This window comes from Antechinus flavipes, chromosome 1, assembly GCF_016432865.1.
Source record: "Antechinus flavipes isolate AdamAnt ecotype Samford, QLD, Australia chromosome 1, AdamAnt_v2, whole genome shotgun sequence".
Classification (NCBI taxonomy): domain Eukaryota; kingdom Metazoa; phylum Chordata; class Mammalia; order Dasyuromorphia; family Dasyuridae; genus Antechinus; species Antechinus flavipes.
The window spans coordinates 318,717,961-318,742,791 of NC_067398.1; the positions used below are offsets into that span (position 1 = coordinate 318,717,961).

Consider the following 24,831-nt stretch of genomic DNA (forward strand, 5'->3'; position numbering starts at 1 on the left):
TCCACAATTTCCCAAAGTCAGGCAATCCTGTTTTCCAGAATTTGTCCTGGCTTTTTGTTTTTTTCCCTTCTTTTTTAAAAAAAATTCTAGTTATTTCTGCCCCTGAAATATCCACTTCCCAAGTTCAACTGATACAACTCTGCTGAATCCTAGTGATAATTACCATAATAAATATTTTTAAAGTCATAATATTAATATGTAGAACAGTTGACTTCTATGATTTAAGTACTGTCCAAGTTGGTCAAAAATTGGCTCATTGGCAACTCTTTCCCTTCCCCATTATGTCACTCTTTTTCTTTTCCCATATATTTCCTCAATATATTATGTTCTTTGGGTATTAACTTATCCAGTAATAGTTTTACCTAATTGCTTTTTTAAAAAAATTATTTAAAAAATAATTTAGAATAGGAATATACTTGAGGTTGTATGTGGGTGTGTGAATGTGTCTGATTCACACCTTCACCTGATTGCCAAAAGGATCTGTGACATAAAAATAGATTTAAAACATTTCTGCTTTAGTTGATCTTCTGTTGTTGGTTTGTTGGTTTTGTTCGGTCTATGATGAAACTCCTTAAAAATACATACACATTGATTAGAGTTAAAACAATTATAATGCCTTTTAGATTTAAAATGATGTCTTATTATCGGATACAAATTTCTTTCCTTTTGCTGCTTTCTTTTACTGTTACATATTAGAAGGTAAAAAAACATGGTCACCAAGATCATGGGATTCTTCAAGGTATTTGAGTGATATCATTGAGACAAGGCAGGATGGGGGAGGGAGGGGACAGGGCCTGGAGGACTTTGAATCACTGCATCATTCTTTAAGAATTTTAGGGATTATCTGTTTAACTATTGTTTTTTCCTCTCTGAAAATTTCTCTGTAGACATTGGAGATCATGCTTTAATATTTCAGTTGCTCTAGAAATAGAGCAACTTGGGCTTCCAGAATTTCACAAGGCATACCTGCTTCTTAAAATACACAAACCAAATATTATTGTCTCTATTTGAAAAAAAAATTGTTTTTAGTCCCTCTCCAGTTGTTCTTTCACAGTGTCAAAAAGCTTCCAGACATTGACTTGAGTGATAGCTAAATTCAAGGGCATAAAGTTCAGAGTTTATCCTTAATGTACAATAATAAAAGTTGTTTCTCCTGCCTCCATTTTTGCCACAAATCACAGAATCTGAATCTTAGGAATTTTGGAAGTGGAAGGGATTGGATTAGATCAGAACTAGAATTTTAAACGATCTCTTGGCTAACTATTTTAAATCATTTAGCTCATCTTTTGAGAAAGGTATCTAACTTGCCCACGATCACATTTAAAATTGTTACTACTTTAGGTCTTTTCTTGTATTTCATACATCTTGTTTCTGCTTATTTTATATATTTGTCATGTTCCCTAATAGTCTCTTATAAGCTCATAGAGAACAAGAACTGTTTGATTTTTGTCTTTGGAGTTTTAGTGGTTAATACAATACCTGACACTGAATACATGCTAGTTGATTGATAAATATCATTGCTCCTCTGTTGTGGAAACTCCTCTACCAGGATACATCACCAACTCATCTGTGATATTGTCAGAGTTGCCTCAAACATTGAGAAGCTCAGTGTTTTGCCCATAGTTTCTCATCCAGTATAGGGTCCATTCTTCTATACCCTTCTATTTTGCCCTTTGTAGCTCTTCTTTTAAGAAACTGTCTTTCATATTACACATGGAAATTACTTTGGATTTATCTGAATGTGTAGGACACTTAAGTTGGGCAGTTGATAGAGTGGGAGGACAGAGTTGGGAAGACTCAAGTTCAAATCCAGCCTCAGAAAGTAACAATGATTCTTGAACAAATAATTTAACTCTGTTTGCCTCAGTTTCTGCATCTGTAAAATCAGCTGGAGAGAGAAATTACAAATTACAAAAAATACTTAGTATTTTTGCTAAGAAAACCCCAAAATGGGTCATGGAAGAGTTAGACAAAACTTAAAAAACTGAAAAAAGACAATTTAAATATGAGGCTTTTCATCCTCGCATCCCTTTAGTAAAATAGAAACTTTTTGATGGCCAAGACCTCCTATTTTGTCCTTGTATCTCCAGTCCATAATACAATGCTTAGAATTTAATAGTTGTGGACTGGATCCAAGGTAGAACTTTAGTCTAACAAGGCAAAATAATCTCGTTGCTTTATCATTAACTACATTATCTTGTTTTCCATGTTTCTAAGCCCACTCCCTTCTTAATTCCACCCACCAGTTTATGCTGTTATTAGTCTGGGGATTATCATTCCTCTCAAGTCAGAGGAAGCATATCATGGTACTTCCAGGCTTGCTAAGTGCCATAAATGGATAATTAACAGAGTATTCTAAGTGCCAGTTACTAGAATTCAGAGACTGCTACTTGTGTTTTCTTTTGGGTAGAGGTTACATACATTTCAGCATTTGAACCAGACGCTTTTCTTCAGGCAAAAAGGATTTTTAGGGGATTTATCACTGGAAAAGTATTGCTACTCAGCAATTTCCATGATGCACATTCTATAAATCTGGCTAATATAAATATAAAGTTTTTTTAAAAAAGATAAGGATTAGTTTTAATAAGCCTAAAATATATTTGAAAAGGAGATAAATCATTGATTTCAGTATCCAATATTCATGTAGAGAACAATCACAGTCCTAGTACAAAGCAGATAGATTTTTGAGGTGGGATTTGAAGGACAGAGTATGTGTGCATGCAGGAACAATAAGGTTGATAAGCTTATATACTTAGAGTATTTGGGGCCTTTTAGCCAGAAAAACCAGATGTTTGCTACATGTGATGTAGTCACCTTAATTAACTACAAGAAAATCTGTCCTCTCTCTGGTGATCATACGTATACCTGATAGCAATAAGTTATTATTCTGACCTTATTCTGATGTATTTAACAGTAGCTTACTTTCTTTGAAGGATCGATCTGTTTGTTTCCCTCTGCTCTGCATCAGGCAGGCTAACCTATGGTACAATGCTTAATCAGTAATCTCATCTATTTTTTTTTTTTTTGTGCCAAATTTGGGGATAAGTGTATATTATGAATATCCTGAAAGGATATGGAACATGCTTTTTTTTTTTTTTTTTTTTTTTTTTTTGAAGGATATGCATCTTTTTATGTTTAGTAATGAAAGCAATGTGAAGGGTGACCCAAAACTTCTAGATTTCTCTTGGATTCTTGTTTCTTTGCACAGGCTATCTCCCATGACTGGAATGTACTCCTGCATCTTGTGCACCTCTTAGAATCCCTAGTTTTCTTCAAAGACTAATTTAAGCATCTACATGAGATCTTTTCTCATCTCCTTTAACTGCTGAGGCTTTTCTTTCTTCTGAATAACTTTGTGTTAACTTTTTAGATATTATACATGTTTTTATAGGTACATGATGTTTCTTCTGATAAAACGTAAGGTTCTTGAGGGTAGTTTGTTGAGGGTCTGTATGTTTTCCTGTTTGTATCTACAGTTCTTGATACACAAAAACCTTTTTTAATTATTCAGCTTGGGAGGGGGCACTGTATAGATTTTTAATATTTTAGGGAAAATAAGTGTTTTTGTCTGATTTTATTCTTAAGACAAATTGAGTCTATTGTTGCATGAATTGATTGGCTACAGGATTACCAAGATGTTGGATTATTTTTCCCCCTTGGATGTGGCTGACAGTTATCTCTGGGATTGTTGTGTGAAGTTTAAGAGGATGAGTTTAACCTCTTGAGGGTTTATTCTTACGAGTATGTAGTTAATCCTTGGAAAGCCTATAAATACCTGGGCTGTGTGTGTTTCCTTGTAAAAAAGAGGAATAGAGCCTAAAAGAATAATGCATACAACTATCAGAAAGAATAGACTAAACGGCTGCAGCAACACTCAAGGTCATCTTTGTCAGCTGTAATCTGTTTGATGCTGCCAAGTCCTTTATATGAGTATATCCTTAATAGGATGGCGATTTATTAAATTTTTTTTTTAGAAGAAACTGCACAAAGCTTTTGATGCATCTTACTTTGGGTGGAGTGCAGTTAAATGTTAAATTGTACTGCCAAGCATCATTCTCAGACAAGTGTTCTGATCTTCAGTGTTCTTCCATAGAGTTATTCCATGGGGTTTTGCGCATTTCTTTGTTGTAAGGTTGTTGGACAAGGACTGACATAAATTTTGATGGGATGTTAATGTGAGAATGCCTGAAGTACAAGTTAAGTAAAGATGAGAAAAACAGTGTAACTGTTAGAGGTTTCTGTAATACACACTTAAACAAGGGAGAAATCAAACATTTTTAGGGCAAAAATGGAAATTCAGTGTGGATAGGGACTTTGAGGTCCAAAAACGTATCCAGGGTTTAATTATCTATCTAGTTAGTGACTTGAACTAGATGTTATGGCCAGATTAAATAGTATTCATTCCATTCATTTCATTGAGATATATAAAACTTACATATATCAATTTCAATATATATTTACATACACATACACACATATATAGATAGATAGATATTGATATAACTAAGAATGCTGTATCTTCTCATCTTCCCCAAATTTTATTGAAATCTTTTATTTTTATGTCACCTTCATTTCCAAATCACATCCCTTCCTTCACCCCTGCTAAGAGAGCTATCACTTTAAGAAAAAAAGAAAAAGGTGGGGGGACTAAACTAGTTTAGGAAAATTAACCAAAGCATTAATTAAATTTGACAGTAAATGTAGTATCCTCCAGCATAGCTTTGCAAAGAAAGTAGGGAAGTATATTTTCTCATCTCTTTGGACCAAACATAGTCATTATAGTTACACAGTATTTCCATCTTTTTTATTTTCCTGTTTACATTATTGGAGTAATTGTGTATATTTTCCTGTTTCTGCTTATTTCGCTTCCCCATAAATTGATATCTTCCCATGCTTCTCAGTGGCTCATTAGATTGCCATTTCTAAGAGATTGCTATTAAGTAGTTGTTGTTCAGTTATTTCAGTCATATGTGACTTTTTATACTCGATTTGGAGTTTTCTTGGTAGATCCTGGAGTACTTTGCCATTTCCTTCTCTAAGTCATTTTATAGATGTGGAAATTGAATCAGGGATAAGTCATTTGCCAGGGTCACACAGATAATGAGTATCTGAGGCTAGATTTGCACTCAGGAAGAAGAGTATTCTTGGCTCAAGGCCAGGCACTCTCTCCACTAACTGCCTAAGTTGTACACTGAGAAATAAATATTAGAAAAATTTGTCTTCCATTCATATATGAAGATGCTAGCCAACCAATGGAGCCCTACTTTTAAAATTGTCTTTTCTAGTAGTGGTCATGAGTTTGAGTTATACTATCATTAGTCTTATCTGATTCCAATTGTAGTAAATATTTTTTTTTTTGTTTTTTTTTAAAGTGACTTGGTTGGGGGCAGCTAGGTGGTGCAATGGATAGAGCACCAGCCCTGAAGTCAGGAGGACCTTAGTTCAAATATGACCTCAGACACTTAACACTTCCTGGCAGTGAGACCCTGGGAAGTCACTTAAAAATTGCCTCAGCAAAAAAACCTCCAAAAACAAACAAACCAAAAAAGAGACTTGGTTGGATATTCCATAGTAGGGGGAACATAATGAAGTTCTGAAGTGGCCTATAATTTAATCAATATAGTGAGAGCTTATTTATTCTAAGACAAGACATGAATGAGATGGTAGCTAAATGGCTGATCTGTTAATTGGGCATCATGAAGCTGTATTAATTATAAGGGTATGAGTCTCTAGTATGCTTATAGGTTAGTAAATTTGCGAATCTAATTGGAAATATGGCAGAAATGCTCCCATTGCTATTCTTTAGGAACAGCAGCCATTTAAAAAAAACTATCATTTATAGAATATCTATTCATTGTTGGTTAAGTTTTGTCATTTATGTGTCATTTTGGTAAAGAGTCTTTTTGAAAATAAAGTTTATATTCTGTTGATGCATCAACTTTATACATAATGTATTTTTATATATTTCAGTAAATCTTTCCCAGTTACATGTACCAAAATTTTAATATTAATTAAAAAAAATTGACTTGCAGATTCTTTTTCCTTACCTGTCTCCATTTTTTAAGAAGGCAAGCAATTTGATGTTGGTTATACATGTGAAGACATGTAAAACGTATTTTTAAATTAGTCATGTTGCAAAAAATAACAAAAAAATTTTTAAAGTATGCTTCAATCTGTATTGAAAATGGGTAGTGTTTTTCATCATGTGTTCTTTGGAATTATCTTGGATCATTGTTTTAATCAGAATAGCTAAGTCTTTTACAAAAATTCATCAGCTTTATTAATTGGAGAACTTAATCTGACTACATATTGGTTAATAATTAACCAATAGATTAGATGCTTTACTGCTCAAATAAAATTTGTGTTATACTTGAATATGAAGATGGGGGAATTAGAAATTAATTTTTTTGAAATGCAAAAGTTGATTAATACTTTGATTCTCTCTAATCCAAACTTTGGAGATTCTTGCTACATGCAGGCGTTTGCTATTGTTAAGAATCATGACTCAAAGGGATGCAGAGCGAAGGACTCATAGCATGGTGCTATGGCACTAGTTTGTTATAGAGACTAAAAGCAAATTCATTTAAAGTCTTAGATTATACTTAGGGTACTCCTAAAGATATTCTTAATTCTTTCCAACTTTTGGTAGGGGAGGTATGGCATTGTGAACAGTGGGTCAGAAATAATAAAGACTTGCATGTATATAGTGCTTTAAAATTGGGGCAACTAGGTAGCACAGTGGATAAAGCACTGGCCCTGGAGCCAGGAGGACCCAAGTTCAAATTTAGCTTCACACACTTGTCACTTAACCAGAGTTGCCTTGCTGCTGCTTCCCCTCTCTTCCCCCCGCCCCCCCCAAAAAAAGTTCAATTTTCTATTATCCTTACACAGTATTTCCATCTTTTTCCCCCATTTTTATATCATTGGAGTCATTGTGTACATTTTCCTGTTTATGCTAATTTCCCTTCCCCATTAATTGATATCTTCCCATACTTCTCAGTGGTTCTCATTAGAATGCCATTTCTAAGAGATTGCTATTAAGTAATTGTTGTTCAGTTATTTCAGTCATGTGTGACTTTTTATACTCTATTTGGAGTTTTCTTGGTAAAGATTTTGGAGTACTTTGCCATTTCCTTCTCCAGGTCATTTTACAGATGAGAAAACTGAGGCAGACAGGATTAAGTGATTTGCTTAGGGTCACCCAGCTTCTAAGTGTGAGGTAGGTATTATCTTTATACCCGTTTTATGTAGGAAAACAGACTTAGAACAGAGAAGGACTTGACCACACAGCTAGTAAATATGGTTGAATTTGAACTTTTGGGCTTCAGGCCCAGCACCCTATCTACCTTACCCCACGGCTCCATTCAAGTCCCACAATTAACACACTCTTTGCATAATTTTGGGCGGATCTTTAAACCTCTTAGGGCCGGGAAAACTCTTAAGACTATCAGTTGTAGAGAAAGTACTTGCCTATGTGGGGGAAGTAGGTTCCTTGTCTCAGAGTTCCCTGTACTAGTGAAATCATAGGCCCCAACCTTATCTGTCACTTTACTGTCTGTAAACTCTTCATGTACCCCCTCTAATGAGGAGAGGCCATTCACCTAAGGGTAGTTTGTTTAATAATACAGCAACAGTAGGAGGAGATAGTGTGTGTACATGTATGTGTGCTTTTTCTAGTTGTTAGGCAATACTACAAGGGGACCTATCTGTTTCCAAAAAGTAATATTCACTGTGTTAAATTGCACAATACACATCATAAGGATTATGGGGAAAATGATGTTAAAATCATGACACTCAAAAACTTTTTTTAGTGACACACAGACAAAAGATAGGAACTTATTTAAAAATAATTACACAGTATCGTACATGTTAAATCTTTGAGAAATACGTAAATATTACAATAAATAGTGGCAGTGTCTGTAGCCTCGGATGCTATTTGGCAGGCTGGTAAAAGGCTTGAGTGACAACTTGATGTGATAAAGATTTGAAATTCTGAAATTTGCTTGTAGAAATGGGTGTCAGAAGGATTGAAGTTAATGAGTTCTTGTGAAGTGGTGCAGTTTTCTGTATTCTCTTTGATTCTTGAATATAAAAATCACACATAAGCTAACACAATTTGTGTTATTATCAGAATGTTCCCTAATATATCAATTATATTGGAGCAAATTCATTTTTTGAAACAAGCCTTATATCAGAACTGACTGTACTTAAGCCCTCCTCTGTTTGTTTACAAGGTGTCATGCCATTTGTTCCTTCTCTTTGCACTATAAAAAAAAATCTTTAAAATAAAAAGAGCAAAAGATTTAGTAATGAATTCAGAGAATAGTGATTTAAAGAAAAAACCACACTAACGTAAATTTTTGGACTCAAATATTTTTGGTGTAAACATTAAGGTTAACATAAAATTTTTCCTTCCTCCCATTAACTATTAAACTCAGAGGCAAGGATTCTGTTTCTTCCCCTGTCTGTGACTATCATGATTGTTTTACCCATTTTGGGAAGTAGTTATTTAAAATTTTGTATGCTTGAGGTTTTCTCTGAAAGACACAAACAAGGAGACATTATTATTTTGTGGGTTTTGAGGTCTCATTAGCTCAAGATTTAGAACATTTTACTCATATCCTTCCCAAATTTAACATGTTGGGAGAGGAAGATGAGACTATCAAATTCCATTGTTACCAAACCATCCCGTTCTTGCTTTTTAATATCAATATGGAAAAGGTTCCACGGTTGAATCTTTTTTATGTTGCACAGCAGAATATGATATTTATTTGGAGAGAGGGTCTGTGGAAGGTTGATATATTTTAATCTTAACATCAGTATAGTCAATTATAGAAAGTGGATGTGCTTTTTTTTTGAGGTGCAAAAAGTAGTTTATATGGGGACAAAGGAATACTGAAAGCTGAATTAAGCACTCTCACTTTTTCTGTCTCGCTCCTTCTCTCTCTGTGTCTCTCTCTCACATTCACACACACACACACACACACACACACACAATCTCACACACACAACCTTGATGGAGCCAGAAATGCTATCACATTAATGGCCATGCAAAGACATGTATGATTTAAATGTGTTCAAATCTTTTTTATTACAAATGAAAAAACATTGCTCAAACTTATAATATAGCAGGACCAGGATAATTCTAAATTATTAAAATGATAAACATTGGTTTATTTTAATGTCCAAAAATAAATTAAAGGCCATTATTAATTTAAAATGGGTGGAGGGGAATTTCTCCTCGAGATTTATGATATTTGTCAGTTTACATAATTACTTGGTCAAACACTCCAAGAATCAGAATTGGAAAGGACCTTGTAGCTCTCTCCTTACTAAAAGAAGGATCTCCTTTATGAAACATGACATACTCATCCCACCTTTGCCTGCAGATCTCTAATGAGTAATAACTTACCACCTCCCAAAGCTTTCTCTTCCACATATATCTCATATTTGAAGTCATTAAGTATTTACATCTTTTATTATATTTAACAATTAACTGGAGTTTGAAGTAAAACCTCAAAATTGTTTTGATTTGCATTGTTATTTATGAATTGGAACATTTCATATGATTGTGAAAACATTGCAGTTCTTTGGAGATTTGTTTGTGTTCTTTAATCATTGGGAAATGGCTTTTCTCTTATTGTTAGGATTCTTACAAGATGCTAAGTAGAATTGAGGAGACAGTGGTTAAATCTAGTTTAGCATTGATTTAATCCTACAACAAATAATAGTTTCTTAGTGATACACTGATTGGTGTATACTCAGTGTGGGGCATAGAAGGAGAAGCTCTCAGAGCCAGAAAGGACAAGCACCCTAGAAACTCTCCGAGGCTGAGACAGATTCATTTCATCTTCCACGTTTGTGCTGACCGGAGGCTGAAGCAGAAAACCCTTGGAAGTCAGGGAGATTCAGAAGCCAGAGAAGGCAGTTGAGGAGAACTAAGGAAGACAGAGAAGTGGTGGCAGGCTTTCCTGTGGAGAACACTGAAACCAAGATTCTCAAGGCCTCCAGAAAACTAGCTGAGCCTCAAGTGAAGGAAATAAGACTTTGAAGGAGACAATAAAGGATTCAGACTTTAATACCTGGCTGCATTTGGGGTGATTACTTACTGAAACAAAGGCTGCCTTCAGAAGCCCCCCAAGAAACCTGCTCCCAGAGAACATGACATTTTAGAGAAGAATATTACATCTTACATTGTTAGTTTTCTATATATCTTAGTTTCAGAGATATTTTCCCTGTTTGCTTCTCTTCTTAATGTACTTATATTGATTTTATTCTTGCAAAAGCTTTTTAATTTCACATAATTAAAATTAACTTTGTTATGTATGTATGTGTATATGTAAGTGATTGCTTTGTTTGGTTAGGCATTCTCCCCTATCCCATAATAATCAAAGATACCTATCTCATTCTTTTGTGACTTCTCTTATGGTTAAGCATCCAATTTGCGTTTTTTTCTTACATAAGACTTTAATCTAAATCTAATTTTTGCCAAACTGCTTCTCAGTTTTCTTAGTAGTTTCTGCCAATTTGACTTGTTCCCAAGTAATATATGCCTTGAATTTTATTATTAACCACATTATTATTTCACTTATTAATATTAACTTCACTTAATAATGTTAACTAAGTTAATAATACTAATTAATTATGTCAGTAATATTAATTTAATACTATTAGCCATATTATTGATTTCTCTTATTTCTGATTCATCTTTTAAAAAATTAAAAAAATTTTTCTCTCAATTACATCTAAACAATTTTTTTACATTTTTCTTTAACATTTTTATTAAAACTTTTTATTTTCAAAACATATGCATAGATAATTTTCAACATTCACCCTTGTGAAGCCTTGTGTTCCCTCCCTTCCCTCACCCCTTCCTCTAGATAGCAAGTAATCCCATATGTTAAACATGTGCAGTTCTTCTATACATTTTCCCACAATTATGCTGTACAAGAAAAATTACATTTATTTTTAAAACTTTTGAGTTCTAGGTTTTCTATCTTATCCCTACCTCCAGCCCCCATTAAGAAATCATATGTCAAGCTATACAAAAAACATTTCCATTAGTCAGATTGTAAAAGAAAACATAGATCTCCTATCTTGATAATTTTGTGTGTGTGTGTGTGTGTGTGTGTGTGTGTGTGTGTGTGTGTGTGTGTGTGTGTCAGAGAGACAACCAGACAGACAAAGAAAGAAAGAGAAAATATTCTTCAATCTGTATTCAGACATAATCAGTTCCTTTTCTGGGCATGGATAAAATTTTTCATCACAAGTCTTCTTAGCCATCCTTAGTTTATTCTGCTCATCTACTTTTTTTTTGTTTTTCTTTTTTTTTTTAACCAGGACCAAGTAGTTTTGATAAGCTATAGTATAATATGGTAATACGATGATAATCATTCCAACTTTTTTTGATTATTTTCTTTGAGATTTTAAATATTTTTTTCTCTTCTTCCAAATAATTGTAGTGGTTATTTTGCCTAGTAAGTAGCCACTTGGTCACTGACTTGGTAAATTTATTTTAACTATTGTCATTTTGTCAATAATACTATCTAACTATGAACAGTGAATTTCTTTAAATCATTCCAATCATTTAATTTTTTTAAATAACATTTTGTGGTTGCATTTGGAAAAGTCTTGAAAATGCCATGATAGGCTGAAACCTATATAACATGCATTTTAAAATTGTTTTTAATATGAAACTTACCTTTTTATTATTTCCTTCTTAATTTTGTTATTGCTATATAGATGTCATTTATTTCTGTGCATTTTTTTCTATTTTGCTACTCCTACTGAAGCTATTCATATTTTCTTTGCTCATTCTCTGAGGTTTTCTAAGGAAACCAGGTCATTTGAGGACAGTTGTTTCCAGCTATATTTATGTCTGATTTCTCTTATTTTATACTATTACTAACATTTCTAGAAGTGTCAAATAACAGTGAAGAAAAGAGGCATCCTTTCTTTATTCCTTATTTCTTGCAGAAGGTGCTAGTATTTTCTTACTGCAAATAACTTTGACTTTTGGTTTTAGATATGTACTTATTTTATCATATTTTAAAATAGCTCTGCTTAGCTGTGCCCCATTTATTTTGAATAAGAACCTTTTGCTTTTTTGTTAAGGCAGAAACTCTTTTTAGCTCTGGAGAGAAGATATATTTCAAAAGATATGTGGGTTTTTCTATTACTTAAAAATTTTTTTTTATTGGATTGTCTGTCATTAAAAAAAGCAAACACTATTTTTTTGCTTTTAAGAGTTTGCTTTATTTCTGTAGCATCTCCTTAGGAAAGTTCAGAGGAAAAGAATAAACATTTCAGTCTTTATTATTCCCCCTTCCTGCTCCCCTCTTACATAGGTCAGTAGCATGACAGAGTGGAAAATTTCAAACACTTGTCATCTATGCCTGTGGGCAAATTATTTAACTTCTTACTGTTTTCTCATCTGAAAAATTAAGGTAATAACATAACTCATGAATCATTATGATGAAAGCATTTTTATAAAACTTAAAATAATACATACATGTGAGCAAAGGTACAAAAGATAACTTAATTACATTTATTCAAAGAAATTAGTGGAGTTCCATCATTACTATCTTTCAAGTTTCACATACTGTTCTTTGTATGGACCATAGTCGTCCCCTTAGAGTGACATTTGATCTATCCCATCTGGCTCATTCCCCCTTTACCTGAAATCCCCTGCCTTCTTAGATCTTTCTTTCTTGGAAGTCTTAAAATCCTTCATGGTGAAGTAACACCTCATCTATAAAACCTTTTGTGAGTCTTCTGATCTGTGATTAAAAAACAACAACAAAATTATTCAATTTTTTTTCTATTCTTCATCACATCTTGAGAATTGGTCCCTTTAACTCTCCAAATGATATCCATCCTCAGCATGGATTATCTCTGTATATGATCTGGTACAACTACTTCCCATCTTTAGCGCTATTTCTATCATGTCATTCATCATATTGAATTCTACAATGTGGCCTGTATATAATAAATGTTTTTTGATTGATGAATAAGGAAACTTTTTGATGGAGAAAGTATCTTGTTTTAGAAAATTTTGACTTCTTTTTGGCAGATTCTTCCTTAAATTTCATCTTGGGTGCTCTAGATTAACTGCCCTAAGTAAGTTGCATGAGAACCTATCTTCAAGCTTGTGTGGAACTCCAAATATAAAAATTTAGGTTAATTGCTTTTTCTGGTATATAGTCTTCACTTTTCCATTCCTTTTACTTTCATCCTGGTGCCAGGGATAGCAGCTTTTCCTTTCTTCCTTCCTTTCTTTCCCCAGTACAACCTCAACAATATTTTCTAACTTCTACTCTCTTTGATTTTTGTTATTGTTGTTGTTCAGTCATTTTCAGTCGTCTTCAACTCTTTGTAACCCCATTTGGGGTTTTCTTGTCAAAGCTACTATGGTGTTTTGCTATTTCTTTCTCCAGCTCATTTAAAGAATAGGAAACTGAAGCAACAAGGTTAAATGAATTTCCCAGGTCACAGAATTATTAAAGGTCAGATTTGAACTCTTTCAAGTCTTCCTGACTCCCAGGCCTGGTATTGTTACTGTGCCACTTAAGTTGTCCCTTTTCCACTCATAGACTCACTAAAGTGTCACTTCCTCATAAAGAGACTGTTTGTTTCTCCTGTGATAAAGTACCCCCTTTGCATTACTTAAACATCCATCCCTACATTGTTGTTTTTTGCTTTTTAATCTGGATGCACAGTCTTTAAGAGTAAGAGAACTGTATCTCTTGTATTGTTTTGTTTTGTTTTTTTGTATTCCCTACCCCCTGGACCTTGTACGTAGTTGTCCCATTAAATGTTTAATTGAAAAGAATATCTGATAAATGATTGTGAACCACTCTGTTGCTTCTCTGGGCAGCATTATATTTATGGCCTTTTTGCCCAAAAGAGCTGCCCATGTTGAATATTGAAGCTCACATTCAGAATTACAGTTGGGAGGAGGTAGAATAGGATAGGTATTAGAAGTGATTGACATGCAATTAAGCAATTTATTTGTCATTTTTACTTAATAGTATTTATTATTTCCGGGGCCTACCATAGTGACTTGTTTTGTTGGGTTCAACCATCCTCTCTCATTATAAATTCATAGTTATTTTGAATTAATTTACATGTTAGTGTTTACATTGTATGCTTTGGATTGAGAATGTCTGTGACTCTATTCCTAATAACAATGAATAAAAAACAAATGAGTTGATGCCTGCTAGATCTGGCATAGAGCTGGAGGGAAAAACCCCACACAAAACCCTAATACTTATTTGAAAGACTTTTTGGTGAAGGAAGCAGGATCTACTGTAGTTGAACTTCTACTTTGCCCTTTCCCCCCCAATCAGTGCTATGGTTAATTATCCACTGCAGTTACTTGTGTATGCATCATTGGGTTCTCCTTCCCCTCCCCACCCCTATACCCTTCCCCCCTGAAACCGGACATAGCTCTTATTCTCCAAGTAATGATAGTAATTGGTGCTAGGACAGACCTTTTACTCATCCTTCTCTGAGCACATTTCTTATGGCAGGTGTCTAGTTTTTAATTAAGTGCTAATGAGCATGCCTACCAGACCGTGAGGCTGCTGCCAGCTTCTCCAGTTTTATGTCTTGCTGTTGCTGCGCCCCTTAACAGGTGACAGAGCAGGAATTAGTGTCTTTGAAACGACAGGAAGGTGATTATATGCATAAAATAATTGTTACTGTGATCTTAAAATGGTAAATGCCTCGTTTAGATACACTTTTCAAGAATACTCTTCTTGTCTTTTCTGGTCTGTCCTTGTCCCTATTTTTCTTCTCATTAGGAATGGTTTCGCTTCAAGGATAGGAGTGATTTATGTAGAAGGTGGTCAGTCTCCTTTTCCCTGCTATGGGTTGTTTGTTTTTCAGATGATGGGGGTGAAGGGAGGCTTGCCAAGGTTTTTTAAATTCTATACAAATAGTTTCCTGATTTCTGATGATAAATCACACGATTTTACCTTATACTCTGAAGGTGGAGAGATTTGAAGACAGTATTTATTGTTCTATTTAGAAATCAGTGAGAAGGTAGTGCTGGAGGCCCTTACTGAAGAGCGAGTGTGATTTAATGCAGTAGGGACAGTCTAGGCGGGCCATCAATAAAATAAGCAGTTGAAGCCTAGAGAAGTTACCACAAATCAGGGCTTTAATTTTGGGATCTGACAGGGCACCTTAGAAATTAAGCTTTAATCATTTTTACTCTTTTCTTCTAAACCTAGTTTTATACCTGGCAGCTGAAATATGGCTAAATTTATGTTGCATTGCCTTTTCTTGAGTATTTTTCATTGCACACAGTAAGCTATTAACTATAATTTCAGAGAAAAGAATACCTTTTTAAATGTGGGCAAATTTATGAGATGAGGGCGGGGTAGGGGAGGTTGTTGGTGGCCATGTAGAGTGTTGTGTTAGTGAGAGAAGCAACTAGAATGGGTAGAGTGGAGGGCGGGCGAGTCCTGAGAGAAAAGGATTCTCACCTGTGCCCTGCTGCTCCCCAACTGTGTGTCCCTGGGCTTGCCACTGAGTCTCAGTGTGTAATGTGTAAATGAGAAGATGGATCAGGTCATTCACTGTAGCCCCTTCCATCTTTATCAGTCATTGCTTCTAAGGTTAATGACCTAGAATGGCTAGTTGTGGTGAAGTTTTCCTCTGATGGGATGTCCCCTGGGAAGTTGGTAATCACCTAATCACAGTCTTGAGGTGGAAAGAACCACAGAAATCATTCCGTTTCATCCCTCTCTGGAAGTCTTCTCTATGAAGTTCTAAAAAGAATCGCCCGAATTTTCTTCCTGCTTGTTAACTTCTCTCTCTCTCTTTTTCAGTTGTTTTGATTTATTTTGAGCCCATGCCTCCCTTCTACTTTGAATAGTTGGTCCTAGTTCTGACTTCTGGAGCTAAACAGAATAAGCTTAATCCCCCTCTTCCACATGACAGCCTTTTAAATAAGAAAGTAACTATTCTACCTCTTGGTTTCTTTATTCCTTTTAACAAATGAGAAAAATCAGTTTGGTTGTCTTTGTCAATGTGGTGTTAGATTAATGCCAAGGGTATGTGGTTGAAAGGAGATTAGAGATTAAACAGATTCGTAAATGGAGAACCTGGAAACTTTGCTACTGATCCTATTTATTTAAATAAACAGGCCTATCTTAATTAAAAGTAACAAACTTTTAGGAGGTATGATCATAATAATAGCTAACATTTACGTAGTGCTTACTATGTGCCAGACATTGTGCTAAGGGCTTTATAATTATTGTCTCATGCTATTCTCAGAACTGCCCTCTGAAATTGGTGCCGTTATTTATCCCCATTTTACAGATGAGGAAACAGAGGCAACATGCCAAGGGACGCACAGCTAGTAAATGTCTGTGGTCAGATTTGAACTCAGTTCTTTCTGATTCTAAGCTTAGTGTTCTACTCACTCAAAAAGGAAGTGGGTAGAACCTAGTATCTAGAGAATTCAGAAATTACAGTTTGGGGAGAGGAAAAAAAACTACATCAAAAGCATGATCTTTGAATCTAAAGAGTTAACCATATGTTTATTTCTTTCTCCCTTCTTCCCTCCCTTTTCTTTCTTTCTCTGCATTTTATGCCTCTTATTTTTTTTCCTCATGCCCTCATTTCATGGTTCTTATTTCTTCTGGGAATGACCCACGACCACATGCCCACAGCAGCAGCAATTGCAGGCTCAGCATCTCTCTCACGGCCATGGACCCCCAGTGCCTCTAACACCTCACCCATCCGGACTCCAGCCTCCTGGGATCCCCCCCCTTGGAAGCAGCGCCGGCCTGCTGGCCCTCTCTAGTGCATTGAGTGGGCAGTCTCACTTGGCAATAAAAGATGACAAGAAACATCATGACGCAGACCACCACAGAGGTGAGAGGCATGGCAAGCCTGATTAGGACCTGATTCTTTGTCCAATGAATATTCATACAATGCTGCAGAGTTGTATCCATCTCCTAAAGAAATCCCAAGTTTATATAAAATGAGAAAAAAAGGAACTGTCGAAAACCTTTTTACCACTGAAAAACGGAAGTTTTCAGTGTTTGAAATGATGGGGATTTATAGGCTTTCTCCCACTATAGATTGTGGAGCTTTTTTTTTTTTTTTTTTTTTTTTTTGACATCTTGGCAACTGCTTAATGTAATGTCAGTGGCCTGCACCATATTATGGAAAACTGTTAACTGCTTAATTGGGTGATTTTCAAAGAAAGTAATGTTGTGAAATGGGGTGAAATGAAAGTTAAATTTTAAAGTGAATGTGTTCAAATGAAAGGTTAGATAATTGCATCTGTTACTACTTAGTTTCATAGGCTTTAATTCTAGTATGCATTAAATATTGGGCAAAATTGCACTTGACTAATTTTTGAAGAAAGTAATTTATTCTGTCATGAAATTAAAAAAATAGGCTTTGTGTATGGTTAAACTGTAAATCTTATGTTTACAAAATACTGTAATTTTCAGGAAATCACTGTATTAGGAATGTGCAATGACTTATATAAATAAAAGCCATTTTTAAAACTGTTCGGGGCTTGTGTTCTAATTTTTCCCCCCTTTTTTTTATTTCTGTTCTTGCCTCTGTGTCTGAACGGGCATGTCTGTGCGTTTCTTGGTAACCACGGGATCAGACAGAGAACCAGGCACAGTAAGTACTAAAACTCCTAACAAAAAATATTCCTTTTTTCCAACACTTGCCCAGATTTTACTTCTCTTTCTCCCTACACACACACACACACACACACTTTTGTTATGTTCTTTTTAGTTTGGGTTTTTTTTTTTTTAATATTTTGGTCGTTTTTATTGTTGTGTTTTTAAGTGAAAATTTGGTTTTCTTTCTGAGGTTTCCAGTTTTTTGTGTTAGCCCAGAAGACAGTATTATTTTGTTTTAAAAAGCTTTGTCAGTATTGGCAAAGTACAGAGAATTGCTTGCTGTAATTGTTGAATATGCTTTAGTGTATATATTTTCTCAGATCATATCAGTAATAAACTCATGCTTGTGCATGGAGTGCAAGTTGCCTTTAAGAGGTTATACAGACTTCTTTTCAAGTGAATCTTCCAGGTGAGAAATCAGAATTCATGGTGAGCAAATGTTACCTCTTACTGAGTGATTGATTACACCCTTATGGATATTTCTAAGCTACTTGATTTCTCCATGCGCTATAGTTTCTCTTAAGTGTTTGCCTTTGGGGCATGAACTCCAATTTAAAGAAAATTAGATTAAAATCTGTATCTGAATTAAATCCTAAGAAAGCAACGCCATATAGGTGAAGATGCTATATGCATGTGGGATTCATTTAACCTTAGTTCATTTTGCATTCTCCACAGCTCCTACATGTCTCCTCCTTTCTGGTTGCCACTATTTGATGAAAAGTGGGCCTTAGAGACTAGAACAGTAAAAACACACCGAAAGGAGCTAGCATTGCCTGCCATTGTGATTTCTCTTTTCTTTTGGCCCCTTTCCCATTCAACCCCACCCCCACATCTGTTTTTGAGGCTTAAGAAGATTGAAGAATTGTGAGCATCTTGTATATGATAATTTTTGGATAGAATAAAATAAGATGCTCTATATAACTTTTTTTTTTGGGGGGGGCTATTTTCATATCAAAGATCTTTGGAACTTTAGAAAAAAGAATACGTAAATTCTTTAAAAAAATGAAAAACCTAATTCCTTTTTTCTCCTTCCCCACATAAGACTGAAAGTTAACAATAGTTATTCTTGAAAATCTTTGTGAAGATGTTTTTTGTTGAATTGTTGCTAGGGAGATTGACTTTAGTGAGCCCCCTCTGTTAGACTTTTTGAAAAATTCCTGTCAGATATCCTCTCTAGAATATGCAAAGAAAACATCACAGTTTAATGAACACTATACATGGTGTCAAATGATGAAGGGAAATGGAACTTTTAGTATTTACTGTCAGGATTTGTACGTTTTAGTTTCTCTGAATGTTTCCATAAATTCCTATTTCCTTTCCTTTCCCTTCCTTTTCTCTAAGCTTCTTTTAAGCATTTTTTTCTGTCAGAGATCCTTTGGGCGGCAGGCCTGAAGTCTCCAGATCCTTTGAGAATAATGTTTGTAAATGCATAAAACAAAATTCATTGGATGCTAAAGGAGCCAATTACAGTGAAATGCAATTATTGAAGTGTTTTTTAAAAGCATTAATGGACCCCAAGTTAAGAATGTCTTCTTTGAAGTGTAAAAAAGTAGATGCCACCATAAGATTAGATAATAGTGCTTGTCCCCAAATATAAAAAAGTCACATGTATATGTATCTGTATGTGCATGTGTGTTTATTCCTATGTATGTGTATGTGTGTATGATAATAGTTAATGTAACTTATGACACACATGCCAGATACTGTGCTAAGTGTTTTATATTTAGATCTCACTTAATCCTCACAACAACCCTGGGAATGTAGGTCCTATTATTTTTCCCATTTTTAGAGAGAAGGAAACAAAACCAGATAGAGGTTAAATAACTATTAAATGTTTGAGGTCAAATCTGAACTCAGATCATCTAATTCCAGGCCTGGTGCTTTATTTAAAATTAATTAATTTTTAAAAAGTCAAATAGTTCTATGACTTAAATAAGGGCTATATCACATTTGTTGGGTCTGTGTGGTAAGCTGATGAATGAAAATGGACAAGTGTGGCAGAGTGTAGAAAGGTATGAATGGGTTACAGTTTATATCATATGTAAATGAGATCAAACTCCTGGGGAAACTTGAGATAGTGAAAAGATATCAAAAGACAGTGGAATCTTATATCTCCTTTTAGCAAATATCTATAATCAGTTGATATCCTACATATGAATGGTTTGGGACATATTAATGGTAACAATCACCTGCAATTTTTTTTTTTTTCTTTTTAACATGTTTATTTTTACACATTTCAAATAGTGAAGTGGGATTTTCCCTAGATCTCCCAAATTGGCATATATTTTATTTTGCTAATTGTCTCTAGTTTATATATTGAAAAGTTGAGTAATTTTAGCAGGGTATGATGTTAGAGGCTGAAGTCTCCTTAAAGAAGTTTAAAATCATTCTTGAATTTTTTTTTTTTCTTAGCCAAGCTCTGCTATTAGTATTTAGAAATCATTGAATGAACTCTAGGATATTACAAAGTGAAAATTAGATATTGTATAAACCAATCAACAAACTAATACAAAACACCACATCATTACTTATTGTCTTTCCACTGCACTTTTGAAAATACTTCATTTTTTATATCTCAGGCAGGATTTATAGCATTTGTTGCTAGTTCATAAGTATTATGAGCCTATAATGCAAAGCAGGCAGGTGTCACAGTTTTGTAATCGGACCTGCCTTATTGCTGCTACATAGTAAGTGGGTGAATGGTGTTACCTTTTCATCAGTATAATTTGGCTATTTTTCTTCTTAAAGGAACACACTTATGATTCCTGTGGAGCATGTAATCTGATGCAAAGTTTAATGTAAGAATTAAGAGGATACGTGGGTAATTTAGAAAATATTCATCTGTGCTTTTAAAAAAAAAAAGAAGTAAATGTTACCATTTGAAATCCCAAGCCCAAGACTTGGCAGACAGAAACATGAGTATATGCAATGTAATATTAATGCCCACTGATGATTGTTTGAAACAGAGAGTTAAGGAGAGGTGTCTGTTTTGTTGTTCATTAGCTTTCTCTTGTCCTTCCCATATTAAACAGCCCATATTTACATAAAGTACAAAAATTGGATGATTCATCTGGGACCAAAGTTGTTCATGTTGGGGGATTAGGGAAGAGGTATCATAGACTTACTAGTTCATCTAAATTTTCAATAATTAAATGCTTTTTTTTTTTTTCAGGAGAATTGGGCAGTTTTATATTTATGTTGGAAAATTGAGAACAAACTTGATAACTTTTATGATAACTTTTACTTCGTGTAAACTGAAATTGCTAATTAATGAGGCTTCAGATAGACTGGCAATATGTTCATTATGTAAGAGGTTTCAAGGGCATGATCTTTAGATCACACAATGCAACTGTTGTAAAATTGATTGATTTTTAAATTGAATCTTGATAGGGGTTTTTAGAAAATTTGCAGTTCCAAGGTCCTTTTTATCACACAAATTCCCAAGAACCTGCAAAATTTTTCTAAGGTTTTTTTTTTTTTTTTTGGTTTTATTTTTTAGGTTGAAAAGTTATTAGGATATGACCATCAAGGAAATACAGGGCTTATTGAAGCAGTGTTTAGCTGTATAAAACTATGGGGTTTGATTTTAATTTGGAATTGATTTGAAAACGAATTAGATTCGGGCTTTGTTTCTTAGGTTCTAATGGGGGAAAAGTCCATATAAGGAAGATTTAAAATTAGTATTTTTTCTGTCACACTTTTAAAGAAGGAAATTTGAGTTAGTTGTTGGTACTTTAGTTAGAGGCCTTAAACAGATTCTATGGTGAGCATATAAAGCAAAAATTTTCCTTAAGTTACTGATATGTGTAATCTGAAACATATGAAAAATAGAATTACAGAGAATAATTGAATTTTGAACTAGAAAGGAAATTTTATCAGCCTATATATCTAACTCCTTCAATTTATAGAATAGGAAATAGATTTAGAGAGGATAGATTACTTGCCTGAGGTTGACCAGCTAGTTAGTCAGTGCATATTGGTTACTTAGAAATTGGATTTCCTAATAACTTGTCCATAATTCTTTCTATTACACCATGATTATTAATTTTTTTTAAGTTTAGCTTTTTTTTTTTTTTTTTTTTTTGACTGAGATTATTCTTAGAGCTTTTGCTTACTAAGGAAAATGTGACTTCATTTTCCTTTTCTAGTACATGTGTGGTGATTTTCTTCTTTAAAATATAGAACATAGCAATATAACACAGGCTAGTAGTAATGTAACAAATAACATGAATCAACATGAGAATTTATACATGTCCATAAATCCTAGAAATAGTCCAAAAGGATTCCATTGTCCATTAGTTCATGTGCCAGGAATCCAATAGTTCCTGTAAGCTCTGAAGTACTGCAATAGTCTCATCAACAATTTTTCATCTCAAGGATATTCAATGATTCTTGCTGGTTTTTCAAGAACTAAAACAGTCTCATCTTGTGTTAGGAAATCCAATGATTCCTGAAGATTTTTAAAAGTTCTTTTAACAGTCTCATTGTCAGCCATGCTCTTTCAGTGTCAGATGTTTCTTAAATTTCTTTTGTTTTGAAGTTTTTCTCTTTTTCTATTTCATCTCAGGGAATCCAACACACATGCATAGTAGGTACTTTAAATAAATGTCTATTGGACTTATATTTTGATTATCCCTTTTGTGAGGAGAATGGGGAACCCTTTTTTTATACCATAGCAGAATTTAAATATTTCTTTAAATAAGAGTTAATGTTGTTTTACATATAACCTGAAATTTCCCACAGTATAGGAGAGTTTAGATGAAACTCAAAGTACATATGAAGTAATTTATATTTCAAAGTCTAAGTTAATAGTGTAAAAAACTATCTTGTCAAAGGTAATAGTCTAGTTTTCATATTGTTTGTGAAAACTAATTTTTCAGTATTCATGACTAGCCTATATTTTGGGAGCTTAAGATTCTTAGTTTTTGTTTTATATCCATTATTTCACAGTGGTCATTTATGGGTAGTTATAAGGTCTGCCATTAGTATACCTATCTTTAGGTGCATTCAACAAAAGTCTTCATATGGTCTTTTTCTGTTGCCTAATTTTTAAAAGTATAAACTTTTTGAGGCATCTATAACCCTGAAATCCATGAGTATTTTGTGTATATGATGTATTTACACAAGTGGCTTTTGTTTTCATATAGTCCTTCCTCTGTAAAATGCCACCAATCTCTCCCTTTCAGTAACTTACATCTGATACATTTGCCAAAAGGAACAAAAAGAGGAAGAATGTTCAGTACTAGATATAATTCTCGATTTTAACTATACTAAGGAATCAATAGAAAAGAAGATGAAGGCAAGTTATTTCATAGTTATTTTTTTTTTTTTTTTAAGTCCTGGCGGGGAACACTTTATACTTAATTCTTGAAGAGAAAGGGAACAATCGTTCAATGATCAAGCCTAGTATGTTCCGTGCACTGTGCTAAGGGCCTTACAAATATTATCTTACTTGATCTTCATAATACCCTTGTAAAAAGCAGGTGCTCCTTTTTAGCTCCATGTTCCTAATAGAGAAGGCTAATGTTTAAGTATAATTAAAGGAGAGAGAGAGAAAGAGAGAGAGAGAGAGAGAGTGTGTGTGTGTGTATGTGTGTACACAGAATATCCCAGAAGTTTTAGTGCAAAAAGAGTTTTGGAATCCTCTGTATTATATAAGTCTCATCATAATCTTCTGTAATTATGCTTGGGATAAAAGATTGTATCTGGAATTGGAAAGACCTGATTTCAAATTTGATCTCAGATACTTAACAATTGTACGATCTTGGGCAAGTAACTTAACCCTGTGTGCCTTCATTTTTTTATTTGTAAAATGTAAAATGTTTAAAAAAAAAAAAAAAAAGGTGGAGAAGGAAATGGCCAACCACTCCCATATCTTTGCCAAGAAAATCCCAATTGGAATCCTGAAGAATTGGACACATAAGATGACTGAACAACAACTAACTCATACTTTACTGAATGATCAGGAGAATTAACAGTATTGGTTTTTATGAAAATGCTACAAAGAAGTAAAGTTTTAAAATCATGATGAGTACTATTAATAAGGCCCCACATTGTAGTCATTTTGGGGAAGCAAGGAGACAGGGACAGGACAAAGGTACAGAAAGACAGATGACTTATCCCTTGTGACTGATTTGGGTAGCTGAGGCTCCGCGGTGTGATGGAACTGCTAAATGAACAGATTTGCTCTTTTTCCCTATCTGCTGATAATTGAGGATTCTGCCCTAATGGATTAAAAAGTCAATCATGTAGTCTCTTAAATGTACAGCAAAATCTATGAATGACCAACTGTGCTGGGGAAAAAAAAATGTAGCTTGTGGCAATTATTTAATTGGTGCCAGGTGTAGATAAAGAAGGCACACAGATGTGATGAGGTGCACTGTCACCTAATTGTTATAATGTTCAGTGTAAAGTTAATTGTCGATGTGTAGAGTATGCTAGCAAATTAAGTTCCCACTGCCTGAGTATAACAGGATAAATGAGGTATCATGAGCTCCCAATCTGTACCTCTGACACAGACACTTTTCTTGTGGATTGGAGAAAGTCCCCAGGGGTAATCAGCATGGCAGTAAAAAAATCCATTTGAGTAATGTGCATTATCTTCACATTAAGGAAACCTGCCCAGCTCTCTGTGTACCCATGAGTGAGTTTTCCTTTTATGTTTGCTACTGATGTTTTCATGGTTTGGATTTGGTTGGCAGAAAAGTTGCTTTGAGGTCCCAGGATATTTGAAGGGTATAGAACAAACATTCTGCTAAGTGACAGAATGTAATGGTTCATTAAGTTTGCTTTTTTTTTCTTTTTCTTGGAGTTATTTACAAAAGCACATTATCCCACACAGACAAGTATTAATGGTGAGTGGGAGAAAAAAACACAAGGAATAAGGTATAAGAATCAATTTTATGACAATTTTGTTATAACTTTTATAACTATATCTAGGATGGTGGTTCCAACTGTTTTCAATATGAAGACCCCTTTTAACATCAAAACATTTTTATAGTAGTTTTACTCACTTGGTATTCATTAATAAAACATAGTTTTCAGAAATTGAATCAAAAGAAGCTTTTTGTCACTGAATATTTTCTTCAATTAATCTTACCATTTGAAAAATTGTAATGCATATATTTTCAGGGAAAATTACTCAGTCCACAGAATACACATCTAAGTGTTT

The 24,831-nt window shown here is 34.2% G+C and overlaps 1 protein-coding gene across 10 annotated transcripts in view; it reads left to right on the top strand.

Annotated features, from left to right (window-relative positions):
* LOC127541238 (transducin-like enhancer protein 1) overlaps nt 1-24,831 on the top strand; it is a 116,501-nt gene that overhangs the window by 38,844 nt on the left and 52,826 nt on the right. For 7 of the 10 annotated variants that reach the window (XM_051966478.1, XM_051966468.1, XM_051966509.1 and 4 more), the window contains exons 7-8: nt 16,683-16,887; nt 17,639-17,655. In XM_051966478.1, coding sequence (XP_051822438.1) covers nt 16,683-16,887; nt 17,639-17,655 — 222 coding nt within the window. The remainder of the gene's footprint in view (nt 1-16,682; nt 16,888-17,638; nt 17,656-24,831) is intronic. The other 3 variants (XM_051966486.1, XM_051966500.1, XM_051966531.1) reach the window with 1 other exon arrangement.